The sequence below is a fragment of the Bactrocera neohumeralis genome, chromosome 2, assembly GCF_024586455.1.
Source record: "Bactrocera neohumeralis isolate Rockhampton chromosome 2, APGP_CSIRO_Bneo_wtdbg2-racon-allhic-juicebox.fasta_v2, whole genome shotgun sequence".
In the NCBI taxonomy this organism is placed as follows: domain Eukaryota; kingdom Metazoa; phylum Arthropoda; class Insecta; order Diptera; family Tephritidae; genus Bactrocera; species Bactrocera neohumeralis.
Genome location: NC_065919.1, coordinates 4278047 through 4299352, shown reverse-complemented (window position 1 = coordinate 4299352; position 21306 = coordinate 4278047). Strand labels below are relative to the sequence as shown.

At 38.1% G+C, this 21306-nt stretch overlaps 2 protein-coding genes across 2 annotated transcripts; one reads left to right on the top strand and one right to left on the bottom strand.

The window, feature by feature from the left end:
* The first annotated feature begins 199 nt into the window (after positions 1 to 199).
* LOC126751557 (ATP-dependent Clp protease ATP-binding subunit clpX-like, mitochondrial) lies at positions 200 to 6596 on the top strand. The gene is made up of 6 exons (XM_050461925.1): positions 200 to 806; positions 3924 to 4884; positions 4997 to 5273; positions 5361 to 5510; positions 5648 to 5869; positions 5938 to 6596. Exons 1-6 carry the CDS (start codon positions 734 to 736, stop codon positions 6139 to 6141), a joined length of 1887 nt encoding a protein of 628 aa, XP_050317882.1. The 5' UTR covers positions 200 to 733; the 3' UTR covers positions 6142 to 6596.
* Positions 6597 to 7148: 552 nt separating this feature from the next.
* LOC126751556 (uncharacterized) lies at positions 7149 to 21165 on the bottom strand. Its single transcript, XM_050461924.1, has 8 exons — positions 17879 to 21165; positions 17625 to 17761; positions 9406 to 9494; positions 9107 to 9340; positions 8766 to 9036; positions 8255 to 8704; positions 7863 to 8021; positions 7149 to 7779 (listed from the first exon to the last, which is right to left on the bottom strand). Exons 1-8 carry the CDS (start codon positions 19872 to 19874, stop codon positions 7714 to 7716), a joined length of 3402 nt encoding a protein of 1133 aa, XP_050317881.1. The 5' UTR covers positions 19875 to 21165; the 3' UTR covers positions 7149 to 7713.
* Positions 21166 to 21306: the final 141 nt, after the last annotated feature.

The following is a 21306-nucleotide window of genomic DNA, read 5'->3' as shown; positions in this document are numbered from 1 at the left end:
TTGAAATATTGTGTTTGGTAATATCATTTTGTTTGTTGTAAATGGTTGTTTTTTTGTACAGTTTATCGTTCTTGCTAAGATGTGTATTATGAACAATTAGTACTATTTTAACCTGCTATAACGAGAGTATTAACTTGCAGATTTTACAAGTCCGTCAGTTGATATTCAAAGTGAATTGCAACCCTGTTCACAGCTGTCTGTCAATTTGCATAAGGTTTCGCAGTCGCAGCAGCGAAATAAAGTTGATAATTGACAAAGACAGCAAGGCGAAAGAAACATAAAAAGTCAGCAGTGCAGTTGAAGATGAAGAAGTTTGCAAAGGGTATAAAGATATAAATGTAAAGGAGGAAGTAAAAAAGCAAAGAAAAGCGGAGAGAAAGAAAGAAAAATATATTTTGACAACGTTTTTTCCATTCGCGAAACGAACTACGTCTTATAAAACAAAATAATCAGTTTAAAATTTAGCTGAAATACAAATTGATCATAAAAAAGATAGCGAAACACATATTATTAATCGCTGAAAGTGCAAAACAGTGAACGGGTTCGGGCAAAAAAGCCTGGAAGGTGACAAGGATCAACCAAGTAAAACAACAGCAACGAGACCATTAAAAATCACTACGTACGATTCCATTGGATTCAATTTGCGTATAATAAATAACAGAGCTTTACTGATAAAAAAGCGAAAAGTCTTGAGGAGGTGTAAAAATAGACGAAGGCAAGAATTAGCGGAACCATGAGTGTTGTACGACACTTTGTGCTACTGTCACAATTGCCTAAACTGGGACCAAATTACTACTGGTTAAAAGGTGAGTTAAAAAATAGAAAAAAGTGTTAGGCTACAAATTCAATCTGAACTTGCTTCTAAATTTTCTTACCTGGTGGTATATCCTAATCAATATGGCACTTTTATACTATTTCGTAAATGCTATCTTGTTGGTCTTAGGCCCTGCTTTTTTTGTCGTTACAAGCTTTTTCACCTTATAAAAATTATGTCTGTCTATTAAAAACAGAGGGAAAACAATCTGTTTCATACTACGCCTCGATAGAATGGTAGCGCCATCAAGAATAACAAAAATATGTTTATATAATATGCATACATATTAAGGTGTACGTATGTCTGTAAGTATATATGAGAGTTGTTAGAATCAAAGTCTGTAAACAGCAGATCTTGTATACTTCATATGTTTACATGTACTTATTTACCTGATTTAAGTTTCTCAATATTTGAGGAAGAATACAAGCTTTATAACATTTTTTTAGAAGATAGCATGATTGTATATACAATTTTTTGGAATAGTTTACCAAGAAATCGTACCTGATATAATATGTTCACTACACTAATATGTACAAGTAAAATATTACAACAGATTAAAATATATATGTACATACGAGTACATACATACATTTGTGTGTACATAAATTGTTGTTTTTTATTTACGTCAGCTATTTGTGCAGAATATTCAGTTTTTCCCTTCTGTTAGTCCTTTTCGTGTTGTTTTTCACTCAAATATAAATATGTATTTTTTAACAATTAAATTTTCAAAGAAAATTGTCCGTTTCATTATGCAGTCGCTCGTTAATGTAAGCAATTTTTACGCACTGATTTTCCATAGCATTTACTTTAAATAAATTAACTTTTCTAGATACATTGTCATATTTTTGGCACAATATACACATACTAAACAACTTACAAATAATAACTAGACTAGCTTGGTTAAAGTAGGTTGAACATTTTAGTGTTTATACATATGTATGTACATATGTATATAACTCAAGATTATACGCAACATTTAGCACAACTTTTTATATCATTGTCTCGAATTGCCTGTCATACGCTTTATTTTAAATATATACATATCTACATACATAAATCAGTAAGTTGATAAGTAAATTACAACACAAGTTTGAAGGTCAGATGAGCAAACTTTGAATTTTTAAATCCAATAATTAAGCACAACCAAAAATATCAAATGTATAAATTAACTTAGTGAAGTATTAATATATGTAAGTATTGTGTCCATATGTATCTTTATAAGTATTCGTATGTATGTAAATATTTCAGTACATAAATTTGCAAACTTCAAATCAAAACAGAACTAACAAAAAACAAGTCCATCAGTAAGCGAACAAGCTAGCGTCTTTCAAACCACTCTCCTCCTCTATTACTTTACCTTATCCAATTTGTTTAGCGTTGACGACAGCTTTGTTGTTTTTTTTTTTTTTTTGTTATAATGTTATAATTTTTTTCGCACAAACATAATATGTGGTAGCAAACGTTAAACAAAAAGCAAAAAAACAAAAACAAACAGCAACAATAATATTGGTCAAATTAAAAACTAATAAATATTTAATTATTTTTAATAGAGATGCACTATTTGCGCGCCCAAAGTGTTACGCACAGCATCGAAAGGGGAAATATAGATGCATTTTAGTTTTCGCACAAAATATTTATTTTTTTGTTTTGTTGCTTATCGCCTTTTTTCATTAAATTTTGTTATGGATTCCGTCAGTATTTTATTATCTGTTGCTTTCCTTTTGTCACGTAGTACATACAATTCATTTAAAGTTCGGCCGATAAACAAACACTCATGCATGCATGTCAATTCTTAACGGTTATAAATATACAGAGTCAAAAACGGGTATTTGCTCGAATACCTCTGGTAATGAACTTGTCTCACGCGACCCTGTCACTCCACATGCTATCAGGGTCTGTGTGTATTTTATTTTGGAGACAAGGCTAAGGCCAGATATAACAAACGCTCGTTACATCCAAAAAAGGGAAATGAAGTTGAAGGCAAGTTTGTATGCTCGGGGCTCTGAGCTGACAGCTTTAAACTCCATAATATTTTCGAACCATCTCTGCAGGAAGAGCAAGATATGTTCCATATTCTATGCTCTTAGAAACGATTCATATTGAATTTGAAAACCAATAGTGGTACAATTCAAACTAAGGCACTCATATTTTCAGATTTATTCATACATATTATAATACAATTATTTATGTAATCAAATTGTGCAACCTCAGTAAATAATCATAATAAAAATCAGAATTTTATGCATACACACATGCAAGTGCAGAGAGGCTTGATGCACGGAAAGTATCTCTTTCATTTTGCTTAACTAATTTAAACTGATTTCATATGTTTATGAGCATTATTATTCGCTGGCACTTTGCTTTCGAGTTTCGTACGAATACAGTATCGTGCAAAGAAATAAAATCATTCTTATAATGTTGAATAAATCAAAAATGTAATTCATATACACACTCTAAATATAGTAATTAAAAGATCCAATTATATAAAATACAAAATTAGTTTTAAGAAAATCCAGGAGAATGATTATTTTAGAGTTAGGTTTTCAATCCTAAAATCTTAACTTATTTTGCTATTGTATTATGTCGAATTTAGTTAAAAATATTAGTCATAACTATTTTTTTATCATATACGTACATACATATACATATACATACATACATACATAAGTGTGTATTCTATTTGGTACATTTTGATTTATGATAGAAACAACATTGTAGATCGTTACTAATTATATGGCCAACGCTCGTTTTTACGAAAAAAGCAAAGTCAAATGCCAATGCCCTCAGTTAAAATATAAAAAATTGCATTTTGAAAAAATATATTGTGCTGAAAAGTGCACTCGAAATTTGGAATACAAATAAAGATGATTATGAGCACTGTCTGTGTTTTTGGCTAAGTAGGCTATACTCATCTACTTGTTTTTGAAGCTATATCAGTTCAACGGCCCCGATTTTATTTTAGCGCATTTTTTTAATTTGCGACAATAAACAAAGCACATGCCAAATACTTGCAAAAGAACTCAAAATTCAAAACAAAAAAATATTTTTTTTATTTAATTACATTTGTCACACTAATTTTCTTCTTCTTCACTTTCTTTTCTCCATTTAGGAGTCTGTTGCGCCAGCGTCGTTAGTCAGATCAGAAGTCCCAATGGCACGGTAACCTCAACACGTTGCCTGCACAATCATACAGATGGCAATGGACCCTTCCGCACAACCGTCACAGCTACCGCGGCGTCGTCGGGCAATGGCAGCACCACTAGCGGCAGCACCACATCGGGCACAGGCGCCAGCAATGGCGGTTCGATGGGTGGTGTCGGCGGTGGTGGTGGCGCCACGACCACAGGCAGCGGCGGTGAACCACCCAATGACAAGAATATACTCTCCTGTCCGAAATGTGGTAATCCATGCACCCAAGTGGAGACTTTTGTCAGTTCGACACGTTTCGTGAAGTGCGCCAAATGTAATCACTTCTTCGTTGTGCTCTCCGAAGTCGATACGAAGAAGAATGCAAAGGAGGAGCCGAAAAATTATCGCAAACCACCACCGCCACCACAGAAAATTATGGAGTACTTGGATCGTCATGTGGTCGGACAGGATTTTGCGAAAAAGGTACTCGCCGTCGCCGTGTACAATCACTACAAACGCATACACCATAATTTGCCACAAGTGCAGACGCAAACGAACATACAGTCCAACGATGCAATGGGCCGCACCGATTTGCTGCATATATCCGGTATTGGACACACAATAGGTAACACATCAGGCACAGAATTGCCGCCGAAGGGGCACTTGTCCGGTGCTGGTAATAGCAGTGGCGCACATCATGCGCATTCGGATAGCGGTTCGGAAATATTGGATAAGCAAAATTACGAAGTCAAATTGGAGAAGAGTAATATTTTGATGTTGGGCCCAACCGGTTCGGGTAAAACTTTGATTGCACAGACAATTGCACGGTGTCTCGATGTACCGTTTGCGATCTGTGATTGCACCACCCTCACACAAGCCGGCTATGTTGGTGAGGACATCGAAAGCGTAATTTCAAAGCTGCTACAAGACGCTAACTACAAGTGAGTAGCACTGTAATATTTTTATGCTCAACTATAGAAATTTACTAATGACAGTTTCCATTCAATTTCCCTACTACCTTTCCACTCTCTTTCTATACACCTTTTGTTGCAGTGTTGAGCGCGCTCAAACCGGCATTGTGTTCTTGGATGAAGTCGACAAAATCGGCGCTGTGCCCGGCATACATCAGTTGCGTGACGTGGGCGGCGAGGGTGTGCAACAGGGCATGCTGAAAATGCTGGAAGGCACCATCGTCAACGTGCCCGAACGTAATTCACCGCGTAAATTGCGAGGCGAGACTGTACAAGTGGACACGACGAATATACTTTTTGTGGCGTCGGGCGCCTATACTGGACTGGATCGTCTTATTGCAAGGCGACTCAACGAAAAGGTTTGTATGGTTTGGGTCTACATCATTTTCCGAGCATATGATTTAACTATTTTATATAAATACTCTCGCTTTCCTCTTGCGTTGCAGTACTTGGGTTTCGGCATACCATCAACAAATTCGTCCGGGCGTCGTGCCGCTCAATCGACCGCTTCTCCGATGGACAGTGATCAGGAGGAACGTGATAAAAGCCTGAAAAAAGTGCAAGCTAGAGATCTCGTCGAATTCGGCATGATACCTGTAAGTTTAGAGCGCAACTTGAGAACCATTGTCACTATTGACGAGTTTTACGCCCATCGCCGTTATTTATGTTTCCATACATTTCGTCTCCATTAGATTTATTACCGTATTTCTTTATAATTCTGAATTATTTGTAGGAATTTGTTGGTCGCTTCCCCGTCATTGTTCCCTTCCACAGCCTCAATGTGAGTATGCTGGTGAGAATTCTAACCGAACCCAAGAATGCCTTAATACCGCAGTACAAGGCGCTCATTGGCATGGATAAGGTGGAGTTAACATTCGAGCGTGATGCCATCGAATCGATAGCCGCCATGGCAATGGAGCGTCATACCGGCGCACGTGGCCTCCGTTCGATTATGGTGATTTGCAAATAAATATTAAATTTTTAAAATTAACCAATATTAACCAATTCACTCTCGTACAACAGGAGCAATTGTTGCTAGATCCCATGTTTTTGGTGCCCGGTTCCGACATCACCGGTGTACACATCACCGCCGACTACGTGAAGGGCGACGCACAGCCTGTGTATGTACGCAAAGAAAATGGCGATGACGGTACCGCGGATGAGAATGATAGTGAGGGTAAAAACTATGAGGACAGCGAAAGCGCCAAAGTACGCATCACGCAATAAATTGACACTATAGAACACGTCAGAAATGTTGCGGCAACATGTTGCTATCAAAGCAGTGCATGAGTGCTTTTGTTTAAACAAAAACCAAAAAAACTCGGCTTTTGTTCGAAGCATTCTCACCAAAATAACAACAAAAAACAAGGCAAATGTGTTTGCGGTTGCGTTGTGGCGTTGCGTTGGTCCTCCTTTTACTACAACTACACAAATTGTTCAAGTACACCCCGTACTTTACGTTATATTTTTGAACAGCTAATAGGAAACAGAATATCTTTAAGAAATATTTAAAGGCAAAAAAGCAACAAAAAAAAAACACATTTATATATTGAAATTGCCCAGCAAACAATAATCAATTATTTTCAATATATATTATTATGATCATTATTATTATTAAATGAGCACTACTTATGTATATTTTTAGTCTATATTTTGCAATAAACGCAAATAAGAAAAGTTAATGAATATTTCACTGTACTGCGCATGTGTGAACGGCAAATGTGAATTACTTGATCAAAGCAAGCCCAAGGCGATGTTGTTTATCCACAAAATGTCTATGTATGTACGCTGAATGCCAAAATTCGAAAATTCTACAAATTTAAGCAATGTTTGTCTAATGTTATTAAAAGTGAAGAAGAAAGCGATAAACTATTTTTGTTGAAAAAAAAATGCAAAAATACAAAAAATGCTAAACGTTTGTATAAATATATATTACCTTTACGAAATACAGGTTAAAAAAATTGTTTCTGTGAGACATGTAGACAACAGCAACAAGAAAAACTATTACAAGTAAAAGGCAAAATAAAAAAAAATTGAAATTTTTTGAGAAAAATATTAATTTTTTTGATAGCATTAAATAATAAAATGTAGTGTCAAGTTTTATTTTAAAATAATAGCGTATTTTATATAATATAAATATATATATAATTCAAATAAATCAAAATAAAAAAGTAAGAAAACGAAACTAAATTTAAAATAAAAAATTAATTAATTAAGTCAACAACAAAAACATATTGAGACTAATTAATATAATTTTTTATTATTTTTGTATTCTTAAAGCGTGCTTGTGGTCAATATTTAATTGCACTTAATTGCTTTCACCAATGGTTCACATCGCTTATGTTGCTTCCGTTTCCATTTACCGGCTCAGCGCTGTTTTCTCGCTCATCAATTGTTATGATTGCAAGCGTTATGCAAATAATGAGTGTTTGTGACTAGATTTTCCGCCATTCAACGTTAGGTAATGGCTGTACGAGTGGTTCGTGGATTTTCACTAATATTCTCCAAATACCGCTCGCCTTTGGTATTTGTTAGTGTATGCATATTTTACTTTGGTTCATGCGAAATGTGGGTGTGTATGTTTATAAATAACTAGGATCATAAAAAATAAATATAATTTAATAGGTTATTGTTAGGTGTACTAGAAAAATTTGCTCCCTCTCCTTATAAACTTTCTTTCGTTTTTTGGTTTTGTTTTTGTTTTTGTATAAAAATAGCTTTGCACATATTTGCTTTATACAAAGAACTTGTAGATATGTATGTAGTTTGTACGATTTGTATGCATGTTATAGTATGTGTTCATTCGTTTTCCTCAGAGATGAGCAGTTCGTATTCCTGCGCCGCAAAGCGATCCCAATCCGAAGACTAAGCAATAGAAAGAAAGTAGGGTTATCAATTTAAATAATTTTTTAGTAATTATTATTTGTTGATTTTTTTCATTTACTCACATATTCATCTCTTTGCGAGGCAAATGGATCACGTTGCTCATGATCCAAGTATTTCTCCAGATTGAAGAATGTGTCGAAGAAGACATGTGTCATTTTGCAGCGCTTCAAATCGCCCAAAGTGACGCAGTCGCGACGTGCAGGCTTAATCATGTCCAGCATCTGAAATCAGATTAGTTTGTTTGTTAAAACAGTGCTTCTCAAACTGTATAGCATGACTCAAGTTATTTCTATTAGATATTTCTAAAAAAACATAAATTTCAATAATATAAGAGCAGCAGAACTGCTGGCTGAGCATCGGCCTCTGGTTATGGGGATACATGGCGCTACAATTGCGAATTTCCAATCCCCCTCTCCTACCTGCACTCTGTAGAAACATACTAAAGCGTACTCACCTGACACAAACAATCCTCGAATGGCAACGTCTCTATGCCAATCGATTCCATGCGCTGTTGTTGTTCCTCATAGAAGTACTCCAATTCGTACATGGACAAAACGCCATCACCATCGATGTCCATACAACGGAACCAATACTCGATTGCGGTAGGTGTACGCTTATCCTCCTCGGAAAGCAGAAACCACACAAAATCGGTATACGACATTTTCGGCTCATCTTCTGGCTGCTTCTTGTTATCGCCACGCGTTACGCAACCCGAAAATATTCGCTCAACAATGCGTGTGGACAAAGCATGATCACTATGCCGCGCCAGATCGTCCTGATTGATAAGCAGATCGTGATCTTTATCCAATTCCCAGAACTTACAGTAGATGACATAGAAGTGTTCATAGCTGAAGAAAGCCATAATTTGATTGATATCATCCTCCTCTTCCAGTAACTTAAGCACCTTAAAGTGAAAGTGTGACTTTTAGCAATAGCAGTTCAAGCGTTAGCCAGCATCTACAAACCTCCAAGAGATCGGATTTCTTCAGTTCCGATATGTTGATCCTGCCCGACCAGCATCTATTCACCGAGTAGAATATTCGCGCAATGACTGTGTGTACATATCTGGAATGAAACTCGGTGGCCTCTTTGAGGAACGCCAAGCCAGGATGTGTATCGACCACGTCTTGCACGAGCGGCGCCAAATCCTCTGGCAGTATGTATTGGCGAAAACGTTGACCGCGTGATAATATGTAAACGAAACGTGAGGCGGCATCATGACAGTAAACATTCATTCTAAATTAGCGAAATAATAGTTTCGGGTTATGCATAAAGATACTTCGGAATAATGTTGATTAGTAGTTACTGTTTCCAGAATTCCACGAATCTTTGTCGCTCCACCAGTCCAGAATTGCCCTGCTGACAGAAAACCATTACCGGCATGCGCCAATAGAAGGGCAGACCGCAGATTTTCAAAATGCGCGGCAGCTCGTCTTTGGTCACCTGATTGTTCGGAAATGAGTCGAACGCGGCCAAAATGCCGCGCAAAGTGCGTTCCAATGCGATTTGTGGCTGTGGCTTGCCATGTGGGAAGTAAAATCTGTGGAAGTGCGAGAATTGTTGTGAAGAAGTTTACATTAAGGGGCGCTTAAAGCGTTCACTCACCTGGGTATGTAAGCTGATTTGGTGTTCCGAATTTCACGTTGTATTGAATTGTGTTCGGGCGGCGGTGGCGGCGTTGAATGCAATTTAACCTGCGGAGTGGCGAATAAACTTTAATTTGGAATATTTAAAAATTATCAATAATTTTTGAAGAAATTTTGGCTTTTTGGCCGAAATTAACCTCTTGCGCGCAATTGCTATCGCCTAGAACATACCTAAAGGGTGATCCATTTCGAGTTCCCCTTTCTAAAGAAAAACACAGAAACTACAAATTTAATTGGGAAATGTTTATTATCCTTTGAAAAGACATTCTTTGGCATTTATTTTTTGAAGATTATCTCTTTCAAATGTGGGTCGCGGCTAAGTCTCAGTTGATCCATGTTGAGTACAATTTTCAATGGCTCGTTCGAACATTTCGACTAATAACGGGCGAATGGCACGCTCAATATTTTTCTCCAAGGTCTGAATCGAAGCGGGATAGACTTTAGACTTTACATATCCTAACAGGACAAAATCTAACGTTGTGATATCACACGATCTTGGTGGCCAATCGATCGACCCAAAACATGAACTTATCTGCTCACCGAAGTGTTCTTTCAATAAATCCATTGATTGATGCGATATGTGGTAGGTGCCGCCATCTTGTTGAAACCAAATGTCGCTGAGATCACGAGCTTCAGTTTCAAACATTTGGTCATCATTGCGCTATAACGGTTTCCATTGAGGGTTACGTTCTCACCGGAATCATTTGAAAAAATATGGACCGCATATAGGCTCAAAAAACCAACCCAAACCGTTGTTTTTTGTGGATGAAATGGCAGCGCTTGAATCTCTTCAGGTTTCTCTTCGTTCCAAATGCGGCAATTTTGCTTGTTTACATACCGATTGAGCCAAAAATGGGCGCCATCGCTGAACAAAATTTGCATCGAAAACGTCGGATGTTCTTGGAACTTCTAAAGAGCCTAAAGAGCAAAGCGATATCGCTTGGAAAGGTCGAGCGGCTTCAGTTCGTGCACAAGCTGTAGATCTCAACGTAAAATGCGCCAAGTCTTTCCATACGTCAGCACGAGTTGCTGCGAACGACGCCGAATCGACTCTCCACGGTCTTCACACTCTCAGCTATGACTGCTTTATTTTTTTCGATGGGCGCTGGACGTGGTCTATTTAGTCGAATATTGTCCTATAATGAATGCTGGCATAAGTCTTTCCATGATGAAATGCCGAACAATACTGAACAAAATTAACATGACAGCTTGACACGACTCACGCGTGATCTGCCAAAAAAAGCCTACTGAAAAAAATACCTCTACTTGGACCACCCGTTACAATTTAAAAATATCTAAAGCGCTTTGCCACAAACATTAACATTTTAGACTACTCGGTTTTCCAGCCGTCATAAGAAACTACGATGAAAATTTTACCAATAAATTAATTACAAAATTTGCGTTGTTCATTCTTCGCTCATTCCACATACACGCTTTTTATATACAATCACACGATTTTTAATCTTAAAATTATTTATATATAGATAATGTACATTTTGCTGTACTAATTCCAATATTGTTAGAGCCCACGTAATATAAAATTCTTTGTAAAACAATAATAATAAAAGAAACTCGATTTTTACATTTTTGGGCAGGGCTTCCCAAACTCTGATGACACATAATAGGGTATGATGTGCAAAATTACCAGACCATAGCAAAAAAACTTCCTTTATACACAAATCCCAGCAATTAAGACGTAAATAAAGTTTAGTTACTTGAGCTGTAGCAGTTTTAATGCTTAAAAGTACTACTTTATATTATGAGTGTCATGTGACGCTGATGAAAACCTTTGGAACAATATTTCTACTAATTTTCGTTGCGATCGTGTACTGATCTTAACACAGAAGCAGCCTAAAAACTGTTTTATCAAAGTCTATAAACATAATCGCCATACTAACACAGTTTGTGTGCCGCTGGTTTAATGAGAAAAATTCGCCATTAAGTGCATACTTTGGCCAATAAGTATGTTTGTGTTTTGGTTGCTTCCTTCGCTCTTGTGGGAATGTGCATACATACATATATACATATGTATGTATATGCAAATAATTAAAAGCGGAGGCGGTGCACCTATGTACATACATACATATGTACATTTTTTGGAGTGAAATAAAATAAACACACACGCATATATGTATGTACATATGTATGTATATATCGTCACCTAAAATGCAAAACAACGTATCATCAAAAAAATCGAAATTGAGTTTTTTATTGTTTACGATTCACTAAATCATGTTACATATAAGTATACAATTTTCAGCTTCCACTGTCAGATATAACCACTATATAACCAATATACCATCATATAACCATTTTATAACCAAAACTCAAATTTTCTGTGAATTTGAGTGGTTTCTATTATATCGTTTTTCCTCGCCTGTAAACTTATGAAAAGTAATGTTGCGTTATTTTGCATTATAGGTGACGATATACATACATATGTATATGTATATATGTGTGTGTGAAAAGGAAATTTCCGTGTTGAGCGCGTTAAATTTGCGCTGAATTCGTGCATATCCGCCTACATTTGCGCTCCCCCGACCGAGTAAGTGTGTGCATGTGTGCGCGTACCGACACACGAGCAGCAACGAGCGCGTGTTGAGTAATTGAATTAATTTCAACAAAAATATGTACCGATCGCATCGCAGTTTATGGAATTTCTGTACACACAAGAAATGCTTTTATTTATTTATGTAAAATACCTTAAAACAATTTGCAGTTAAACAAAAAACCGTCTGAAACACATGCCCATATTTATGAGATAGCAACACACATGCATTATATGTACATATGTATAAGTATATGTATATGCATAAGTATATGTATATGTATGTATGTACAAGTCTATATTAAACAAAATATTTTTAAATTGTTTACACATTTTCCCACTTGTTTGAATCAACAAAAGAACTAGCTCGGCCTATTATTATTTGCCTTTTTAAAATACCGATTTATGTACATACATACATACATCCTTATGCGAATGTAGGTTTATATGTGCATTGAAATATTTCGCAATGAGCGACAATTATGACGCATGCCATAAAATTATGCTTAGCATTGTTGCATGCTATATAAATTGCCGGCAAGCTGACAGGCGACGACATCTTCGTCACACGAAAGCGGCTTGAGTCCAACGATCACCATAAATGTACATACATATGTATGCATGTATGTATATAAAACATGCTTTAATATTTTTGCGAAAATTCGCTTTTTTCTCAAAATCGTGCAAATTTTCGGTTTAATGAACTTGTCGCCATGGCAAAAAGGGAAATTTCACACACACAGCCGCACATATTTTTATTGCGCAATAAAAGGAAATGCTTACACACATTGGCGCATATTGCATGTGCGCATGCAAATTTACAGTCGAGGCCGAATAACATTCACAGGAGCATAAAAAGAAAATTGGTAACAAAAATAATAATTTTAAATTTCTACTGAAGCATTTCAATTTCTAATTATATGTAGTACTATAGAATGATATCAGAAGTGGAGCGAAACTATCTAGGAAGAAGAAATAAAGTATATTGAAAATACTGATTATTATGATTATTATTAACGGTTATCTATTGTGTAGTCGAAAAAGTCGTTTCGTGTTTTGTCAATAGATATCGTTGCAGTCGTATATCTCCAGTGCTACCAATCACATTGTGGCATACAATATAGTGTTGAAAAGGTGAGCGAAAATAATGAAGAAATTGGCTATATTTTGAAATTTTTGTATAAAAAAGAGAAGAATGCCACGCAAGCCACCAATAAAATTTGTGAAATTTACGGAGACGGTGCTGTATAAGTTCGTGTGGCATAACAATGGTTCGCTCGCTTCCCTTCTGGAAATTTCGAAATTTCGATTTACACCGATGAAAGTTTTACACTGATGAAATAATGTCTCTAGCGGAAAAATGTCATAACCGCGTTTTCCAATAGGAAATTGGCTTTGCATTCACTTATGTATATTGACAGTTTGGCGTGGTTTTTGGACTGATGAAATCATCGGTCCATGCTTCTTTCGAAATGAAGCTGGCGACACCGTTACTGTCGGAGTAATTCAGATCAATGATAACCAAATTTTTATGGCCGCAATTGGAAGAAGTTGATCTTGACAACATCTAGTTCTAAGAAGACGGAGCTACGTGTCGCACAGTTCGTGTAACAACCGAATTATTGCGAGGAAAGTTTGGTGATTCGATTATTTCAAGTGATATTGTGACATTGAATGGCCTCCAATAAATTGTGATTTAACACCATTAGACTACTTCTTGTGGGGTTATTTGAAGTCATTAGTCTCTAGCAATAAACCAGACTCTCTTCAAGCTTCAGAAATCAATATTGAATGGGCTATTCATGACATACGACTTGATTTTGTGGAAAAAGTACTCGAAAAGTGGGTTCATCAAATTCGTTACTGCAAAAGAAGTCGTGGAGTCCATTTGAATGTTGTTCTTTTCAGAACTTAACAGTATCGATTTTACTTCAAATCAAATAAAAAACATTTGAATTTCCTCAAATATTTTTTTTTTGTTAAAGAAATCATATGCCTCTAATCGGAAACCCCTATATATAAATATAAAATCCGACAGGTATAAAAAGACTCGTAACTTCGTCAATTTTTTCTCTAATCAGCTCAAAATCTTTTGTTAGTTTTATTGATATTTGCTTTGACAATAAGTCTTTCCTCGATTAAAAACGCTTTGTAGCAATTTTCTGACCACCACTGTAATTATATACTCGCAAACAATGATTTTGCTAATTACTTAAGAGAACTCTTCTACTCACCAGCTACTGCATAAATATTTTAGCGCATGCTTTCGGTTAAACTTAAGATCGTTCGACACGTCACAATAAAATGAAAATACACTAATAACAATAAAAACGACTACAAGAAACCAAGAGTCAGAGTGTGCACATCTCAACAAAGAATTCGACTAAATAAAATAAATAAGCAAAAAAAAAACAATCTTGAAAGATAGGGAAAATTTGGAATGAGTGATTTTCCGTTTTTCCGATTATTCGATTTTCAAATTGGCCTTTTACAACTTTACCGTTTCGCTGGTCATTGGCGAATTGCACGAGGCGCAGACATTTCGACAATTATATGTGTGGCCGCCAAGGTGGGACGCTAATGCGTAGGTACACCATTTACACACACAGATACACTCACTTATGTATGCATGCGGGGCTGTGTGTGGGTTGTATTGACGGGCGTTCGTCTAAATTTATGTCGATTTATTTAGAAAGATTACAAAAATATATTCACAACTTGTGTAGATAAAGCGAATTGCCAATAAATCACAAGTAAAAACAATTTGTACTTCAAGCTAAATACACACATATGTACATATAAATGCCAATACATACATATGTTTACGTATATTTACGTTTAGATTATTCTATGAAGATGTACACAGAGCAATGCATGCAAATATTAAGGTGATCGTGGCAATGAATAGTGTTTTCTTAGTACGAAGCAAGAAATCGCATTTCTGTCAGCTTTAATTATTTCTTAATTATTTGGTGGAAAAAAGTTGATTTGCCTGCTTTCACAAACAATTTCACGCATTTTTCGCTGGGAATTCTATAAGCGTGAACGATTGGCGTAGCGTTTGTGGTAAAATATCATTTATGTATGCTCGTTTTTCTTCTTTTGACAGCAGAGACATGGGAGAACGGCGATATGGATTTGACTGTCAACCGAAATTGAATAGCATTAACGGTAACACATTGAAAATTAAATATTCAAATACATGTACAAGGTAGTTTTGAAAGTTATTTAATTAAAACGGAAGTTTCCATAGATACTAGGGTGGGCCAAAATAATTCGAGCTGCAGAACTAAATAGCAAAGGCACCATCTTCTATTAGAGTGTACAGCTGCTGGCGTGCGCCGATGACATCGATATCATTGGCCTCAAGTATCGCGCTGTTAGTTTTGCTTTCTCCAGAATGGATAAGAAAGCGAAGCAAATGGGTCTGGTAGTGAACGAGGGCAAGACGATCAAACAAACAGTCGTAGCACTCGTAGCTCTCGCGACTAGACTCCCACGTCACTGTTGACAGACATAACTTTGAAATCGTAGGTAATTTCGTCGATCTTGGAACCAGTGATAGCAGCAAGAACAACGTCAGCCTCGAAATCCAATGGAGAATATCTCTTGCCAACAAGTGCTACTTCGGACTAAGTAGACAATTGAGTAGTAAAGTCCTCTCTCGACGAACAGAAACCAAACTCTATAAGCCACTCATTATTCTCGTCCTGCTATATGGTGCAGAGGCATGGACGATGACAACATCTGATGAATCGACGTTACGAGTTTTCGAGAGAAAGGTTCTCACTACGTTGGAGGGACCAGGTGGAGAAGGACCTGGCTTCGCTTGGAACCTCCAATTGGCGCCCCATTGCGAAAAGAAGAAACGACTGGCGCGTTGTTTTTAACTCGGCTATAACCATAAGCAATTTCCACGCCAGTAAAGAAGAAGAAAAGCTGTGACGAAGTTTTAAACAGTAAAACTAAGTCTAAGAGTTCCTTAGATCATACACGGTGTCTCTTAAAGAGAGTAACTTAAAAAATATAAAACACTCACACTTTTTATTGTGCTTTTTGGGCGGGTTAGACGACTGACCAATGTAAATTAAATGATAATAACAAATGATCTTCATTATCAGCTGCTAATTACACGAATACCACCTTATATGTTCTTATATATTATATTGAACTTTTTCGAAAAAGCGGCTAGAAGTGGAAATAATAATAAGCTTCTCAAAATGTGTTGTCTAAAATTGTAGAAAAAGCGGTAAACACAAGCCGCAGCAATTAGCAGCGATATAAAACTGAAGAAGATCATTTGAAATCAATTAAATGAAAAAGTAGAGCCGAACAATAGCAAAGCAAACTGATCTTCGTTCCATTGTACAGAGATTACGCTAATCTCATGTCTTATCGTATTATGTCTTATGTCGATTTTTTATATTTTTATTTTAGTCGCTTTCACACATAATACTTTTGCTGTATTTTTTATTTGTCTGAGCAAAAAAAACGTTGCATTAACACAGTGGCGTTGCGGCGGCAACCTTTAAAATTGTCGGCACGCATTTGAGGTTCGGCTGCAGATCGTGTTAATTACGAGTACACTGTGCAATTGCGAAATGTTTATGGCGAAATTGGGAAAGAGTATTTTAATTTTGGGAAATAAATAGAAAGATTTTTCAATCTTAATCACCATATTTGTATGCTAATAAGATATGGAGAAAACTGCTAATTTATTCAATTAAATGTATATTTAATATATATTTTCATAATTGACGATCTTTAAGAAACAAACACGGATTCATCTAACACCTGCATTGCCAGATCAATTGAATATATGCTAATAATAATTAAATTGTTCTAATTAGATGTTTTTGAAGCTTGAAGTTAGAATTTTTTGAGCCAAGAAGTAAATGTTTATGTTTTATATTAGATGCTTGGAAAGGATATGGTACAAATGGTGTCAAAAACTGTATTTGCCTTAAAGAAGTCGGCTAAATCTTAAAAAATATAAAGCTGATTTTTGAAATGATAAGCAACTCAAACATAAACATCATTGTTTTTTTTTAAAGCAAAGGCTCTATATACAAATTATATGCAAGTAAGATTCTTCCAATCTGATAGTTGACCGTGAAACAGTTGTCAAATTTTTCAATTTTTGACATAAGTTTTTATAGACGAGATCGAAATTCTAAAATTCAACGTTTTGAATTTTTTAAATTTTTTTAAAAACCTTTTTCGATCTCTAACTTTTCGGCTGTTGTTGCACAGTGCAGCGACGTGATTCATTGGCCACTTTATGCATTTCGCACACCGCTTGCCGCACTTCACTGCCGTGCATACACCGCTCACTTCATTTTCATCATGTCGGTGCTTCGCGCTGTTGCTGTTGCTATTGTTTTTGTTTTTCATCGCTCTATTAGATAACCGTTTTGCAGTGTAGCGTTAGAGAAAAATATTGAAAATCCGTTGTGATTTTATGACGAGTCAATTTTCATTTTTTTAACGGTATTTTGCACCTGAACACCTCACATACAGACATACATATATTGAATGAGCGCACATACACAATCACAGTCACAAATGTAGATATGTATATAGGTGCTAGGCTTCGAAGCGCACGGCGACGTCAGTGATAATTTACTCACCTTGAGCAGACTTTTTGGTGGCGCATCCGCTGGATCGGGTCTTTTGATATTCAAAAACGAGTTCCGCACATCCGGACACTTCTCGAACATAAGCACACGCTCTGCAACCGAGCCGCGCGTAAGTATCGGTCGACCAACTAATTGAGCAGATAAATTCTTGTGGTTAATATTCAAATTTGCAAAGCGCTGCTAAATCTTTATATGTGAATATGTATGTATGTATATTGTAAGAATACTTTATGCTGGCGCTTTACCATATTTATCCTGTCCATTGGTCAGCGTACGTCCAGATTTGGCAAATTTTGAAGGTGTTGTTGTTGACGCGCCACTTGCTGCTGCAGGCATAGCTGCCATACCGTTCTCATCCGTAGCGCCACCAATTGTAGAGCCTGCCGTTGCTGCTCCTGTACCGTTGCTGTTAGCAGTTCTTATATCCTTTTTTGCGCTCGACTTGCTGCCACTACGATGTTGACTAGCGCCACTACTCAAGTGATTAGTAGTATGTGTATTGGTATTGTTGTTGCTGTCGTTCTTATTATCCTCCTTAATGGTAGGCGCTTTGATTGATTTGTTGCCACTACTGCCACTGACAGTTGCAATCCGCGTGCTCGGTGTCGCGCTCGTCGTTGTGGTGGTACTTTTTTCGCCGCTTTCTTTGCTCGATTGCTTGTGGCCACTGACGCTAATGGCACTATGATTCGATTGATTATCGGCTGGCGTTGATTTCGAATTGTTCACTTTCGCAGCCGCCGCCGTGCTCCGCTTGCCGTTCGTGGCTGTTGTAATGGCCGCGCCACCACCTTTGTCGCCACTGCTGCTCGCACCCGCGCCACTGGTGCCGCTATTTTTATCAACATTGACACTTTCTGCAACAACAACAGCAGCAACATCAGCAACGCCACCGTTGCCAACAATTGTGATAGCCGCTTTATTGACACTTCCTCCGCCGCCATTGTTGACAGCAATCACATCACCCCTGCCACCACCGCCACTATCGACATTGTTGCTTTTGGGCGTCAGCTCTCCGCGGCGTGAATGATGATTAGCGCTATGTCGCGCGGCGTCGGCGTCTGTCGTTGCTGTTGCATTAGCTGTCTTCCTCGACTGCTTCGTTCCGCTGTTTGTTGCTGCTTTCGCTGTTTGTGTTGTTGTTGTTGTAGGTGCATTTTCCTGCAGAAGTTCTTTGATTTTGCGCAAATTATGCGTCTGCAACTCTGAAAGGTCCGACAGATCTAGATTTAAGTCCACGGTTAAGTTAATATCCAGTGGTGCGGAATTCGAAACATGCGGCTTACTGCGCCCAATAGTGGTAGTATTAGCTGTAGGGTTTGAGGCAGAGCTTGTACCTCGCGACTTAGTTGACGTTGCTGCGCTATTGCCGGTGCTAGTTGTGTGTTGTTGTTTCTCATGTTTCTGTGCAAGCGCCGACTTATTAGTTACCGACGACGACACCGCACTGGAAGACGTGGCGCCGACCGTTTTACCATTGGATTTTGTAGTCTTCTTCTTTAGCGTATCCACTACATCAGCGCCGGGTGCATCGGCGCTTTTCATCAGTATAGCCGATGTGGTTGTGGGTGACTTCGGCGACGTTACGCCCTTTTTTGTTGTAGACGCCGTTGCCGATTTCAATTTACCCACCATATTGACATCGACGTTCGACTCTTGTATTGCGTTGGCGCTACCGGCGCCAACTAGTCCACCAACACCCCCTATACCAATAACACCGGCACTCACAACACCGCTACCTAATCTGCCAACCGCGCTACTGGGATTCGTGTTCGCCTTGCCCGCGCGCTGTTCCTTATCCTTTAACACAAATGTTTTGACCAACTTCTGCAGCCCCTCCGCTGTTTGCTCGTCATCGACCGCAAAAAGATCGCCGGCGTCACTTGCACTGTCGCTTGTTGCAGCTGCAGCCGCTGCATGCGTATAGAAACCCAACAATTCAGTCGGTGCTAGTCCCCGACTCTTCCACGTGTGGTATAACGCATCGGCGTGCTCAGATATTTTTTTTGAGATCTCCTCGATCTCTCGTGTGGGATCGTCGGAGAGCACGACGCTCGTTTTGCCGCTACCAATCTGACTACCAACTGTTTGTTGTTGCTGCTGCTGCAATGTAGACTGATATAGTTGGGAATCTATGTAGGGTTTCGTTTTCACTGGATGCGTTATTATGGTCGGTTTGGTTGTGGTCGTTATGGAGGCGGTTTTAGGTTTTGTGGCGGCGTTCGGAGGCGCTGCTTGCATATTTGCCCGCTGCGTAGGGACTGCGGCAGGAAATCGGTGGCACTGGTTTGTTTACAAACTATTTATTACTACTTTATTCCTCTATATTTGTTTCCGCGTATAAATAAAATGCCACAAGTTACAAGATTAGTTGCGTTGCAGCAAAACACACTACGCACAAACTCTAATTTCACGACGCGCAACGCGGAACAACTCACCAGCGTTCGAATGCTGAATAAATGGCGAAATGTAGCGAAATTTTACGGTATCGACACGATTCCCACAATGTGCCAGGGTGCGCTACTCTCTTGTTGTCTGTTTGTGTTTCCCCTTTGGTGGCGCGGCGCTTGCTTCATATCTTCCCGTCGACGTTGTGACGACAACAGCGGCAACTACGACAACGGCGTCGACGAAAGTGGAGATGTTGTAGGAAACAACGACCAAGTCGAAGTGCGCGACGCCTAAGCTGACGGCGTTGCTATCTACATGGGCTAATGCCGAAGAAAGCAGCAATGACGCAGACGTGAGCGACGTCAAAGACGCTCTATACATTCACCAAATGCCGTATGAGCACACTCAATACACTTGTGCTTCTTCTACTACTTCCACTTTTTTCCTTCTAGAAATCTTCCTCTTTTGCTTCTTCTTCGCGTTTCGGTCCTCCAACCGCCTATACCGCGATGTGTAGTGTATGCGCGCGCGTATATGTGTGTGCGCCGCTGCTATGTTTTTCGTGTACTGACTACTGACTGCTCCGTATTGCGGACGGCGGCACGTCTATTTTTAAACACCGATTTGCCTATTTTGTAGAGGTTTTTGTACTAATTTCACTACTGCTCGGATGCGTATGCAGCATTCGTAATCGCCGCGAATCGCTTGACTTTACTTTACTTTAATCAATTTTCCAATGCACTGCGTACGCTTGAATAAAAAATTATATGTGTGTGTGTGTTTAATTTCCATTTACATAAAAATTTTCACATTTTCGTTCTTATTCTCTTTTTTTTTTGAACCCCGCGCGTTACGAAAATCAAAAAAACATGCCAAATATGACATTCAACCGCAGCGATCACCTATAGAAGAAGTCTACCTTGTGAACCAGAAGAACCTTCACACCTTCGTTAAAATTGTAATTTTGCTTTCCGTAAATTTTTCAAAGAGTACTCGCACACGCTCCGCGAACGCACGAACTGAATTGACTCTCCGCCTTGAAGCAGCGTTCGTAGTTGTTGACGATCACTGCACAGCAGACAGCGACTATTGCGAGCGCCGCAGTGTATCTCCACAGTTTTCCAAATCGGCAAAAATGCTCGGAAATCAGGCCTAAGCAAGACTGAATGCGGGTGTTCGCTCACTAAATTATGGGCGGAATATAAGTTTGTGTGCGTTCAAGAGACACAGCTCTTTGGGAGTGTCAGGAAAAAAATTTGCAAAAACGTTATCAAATAAAAAA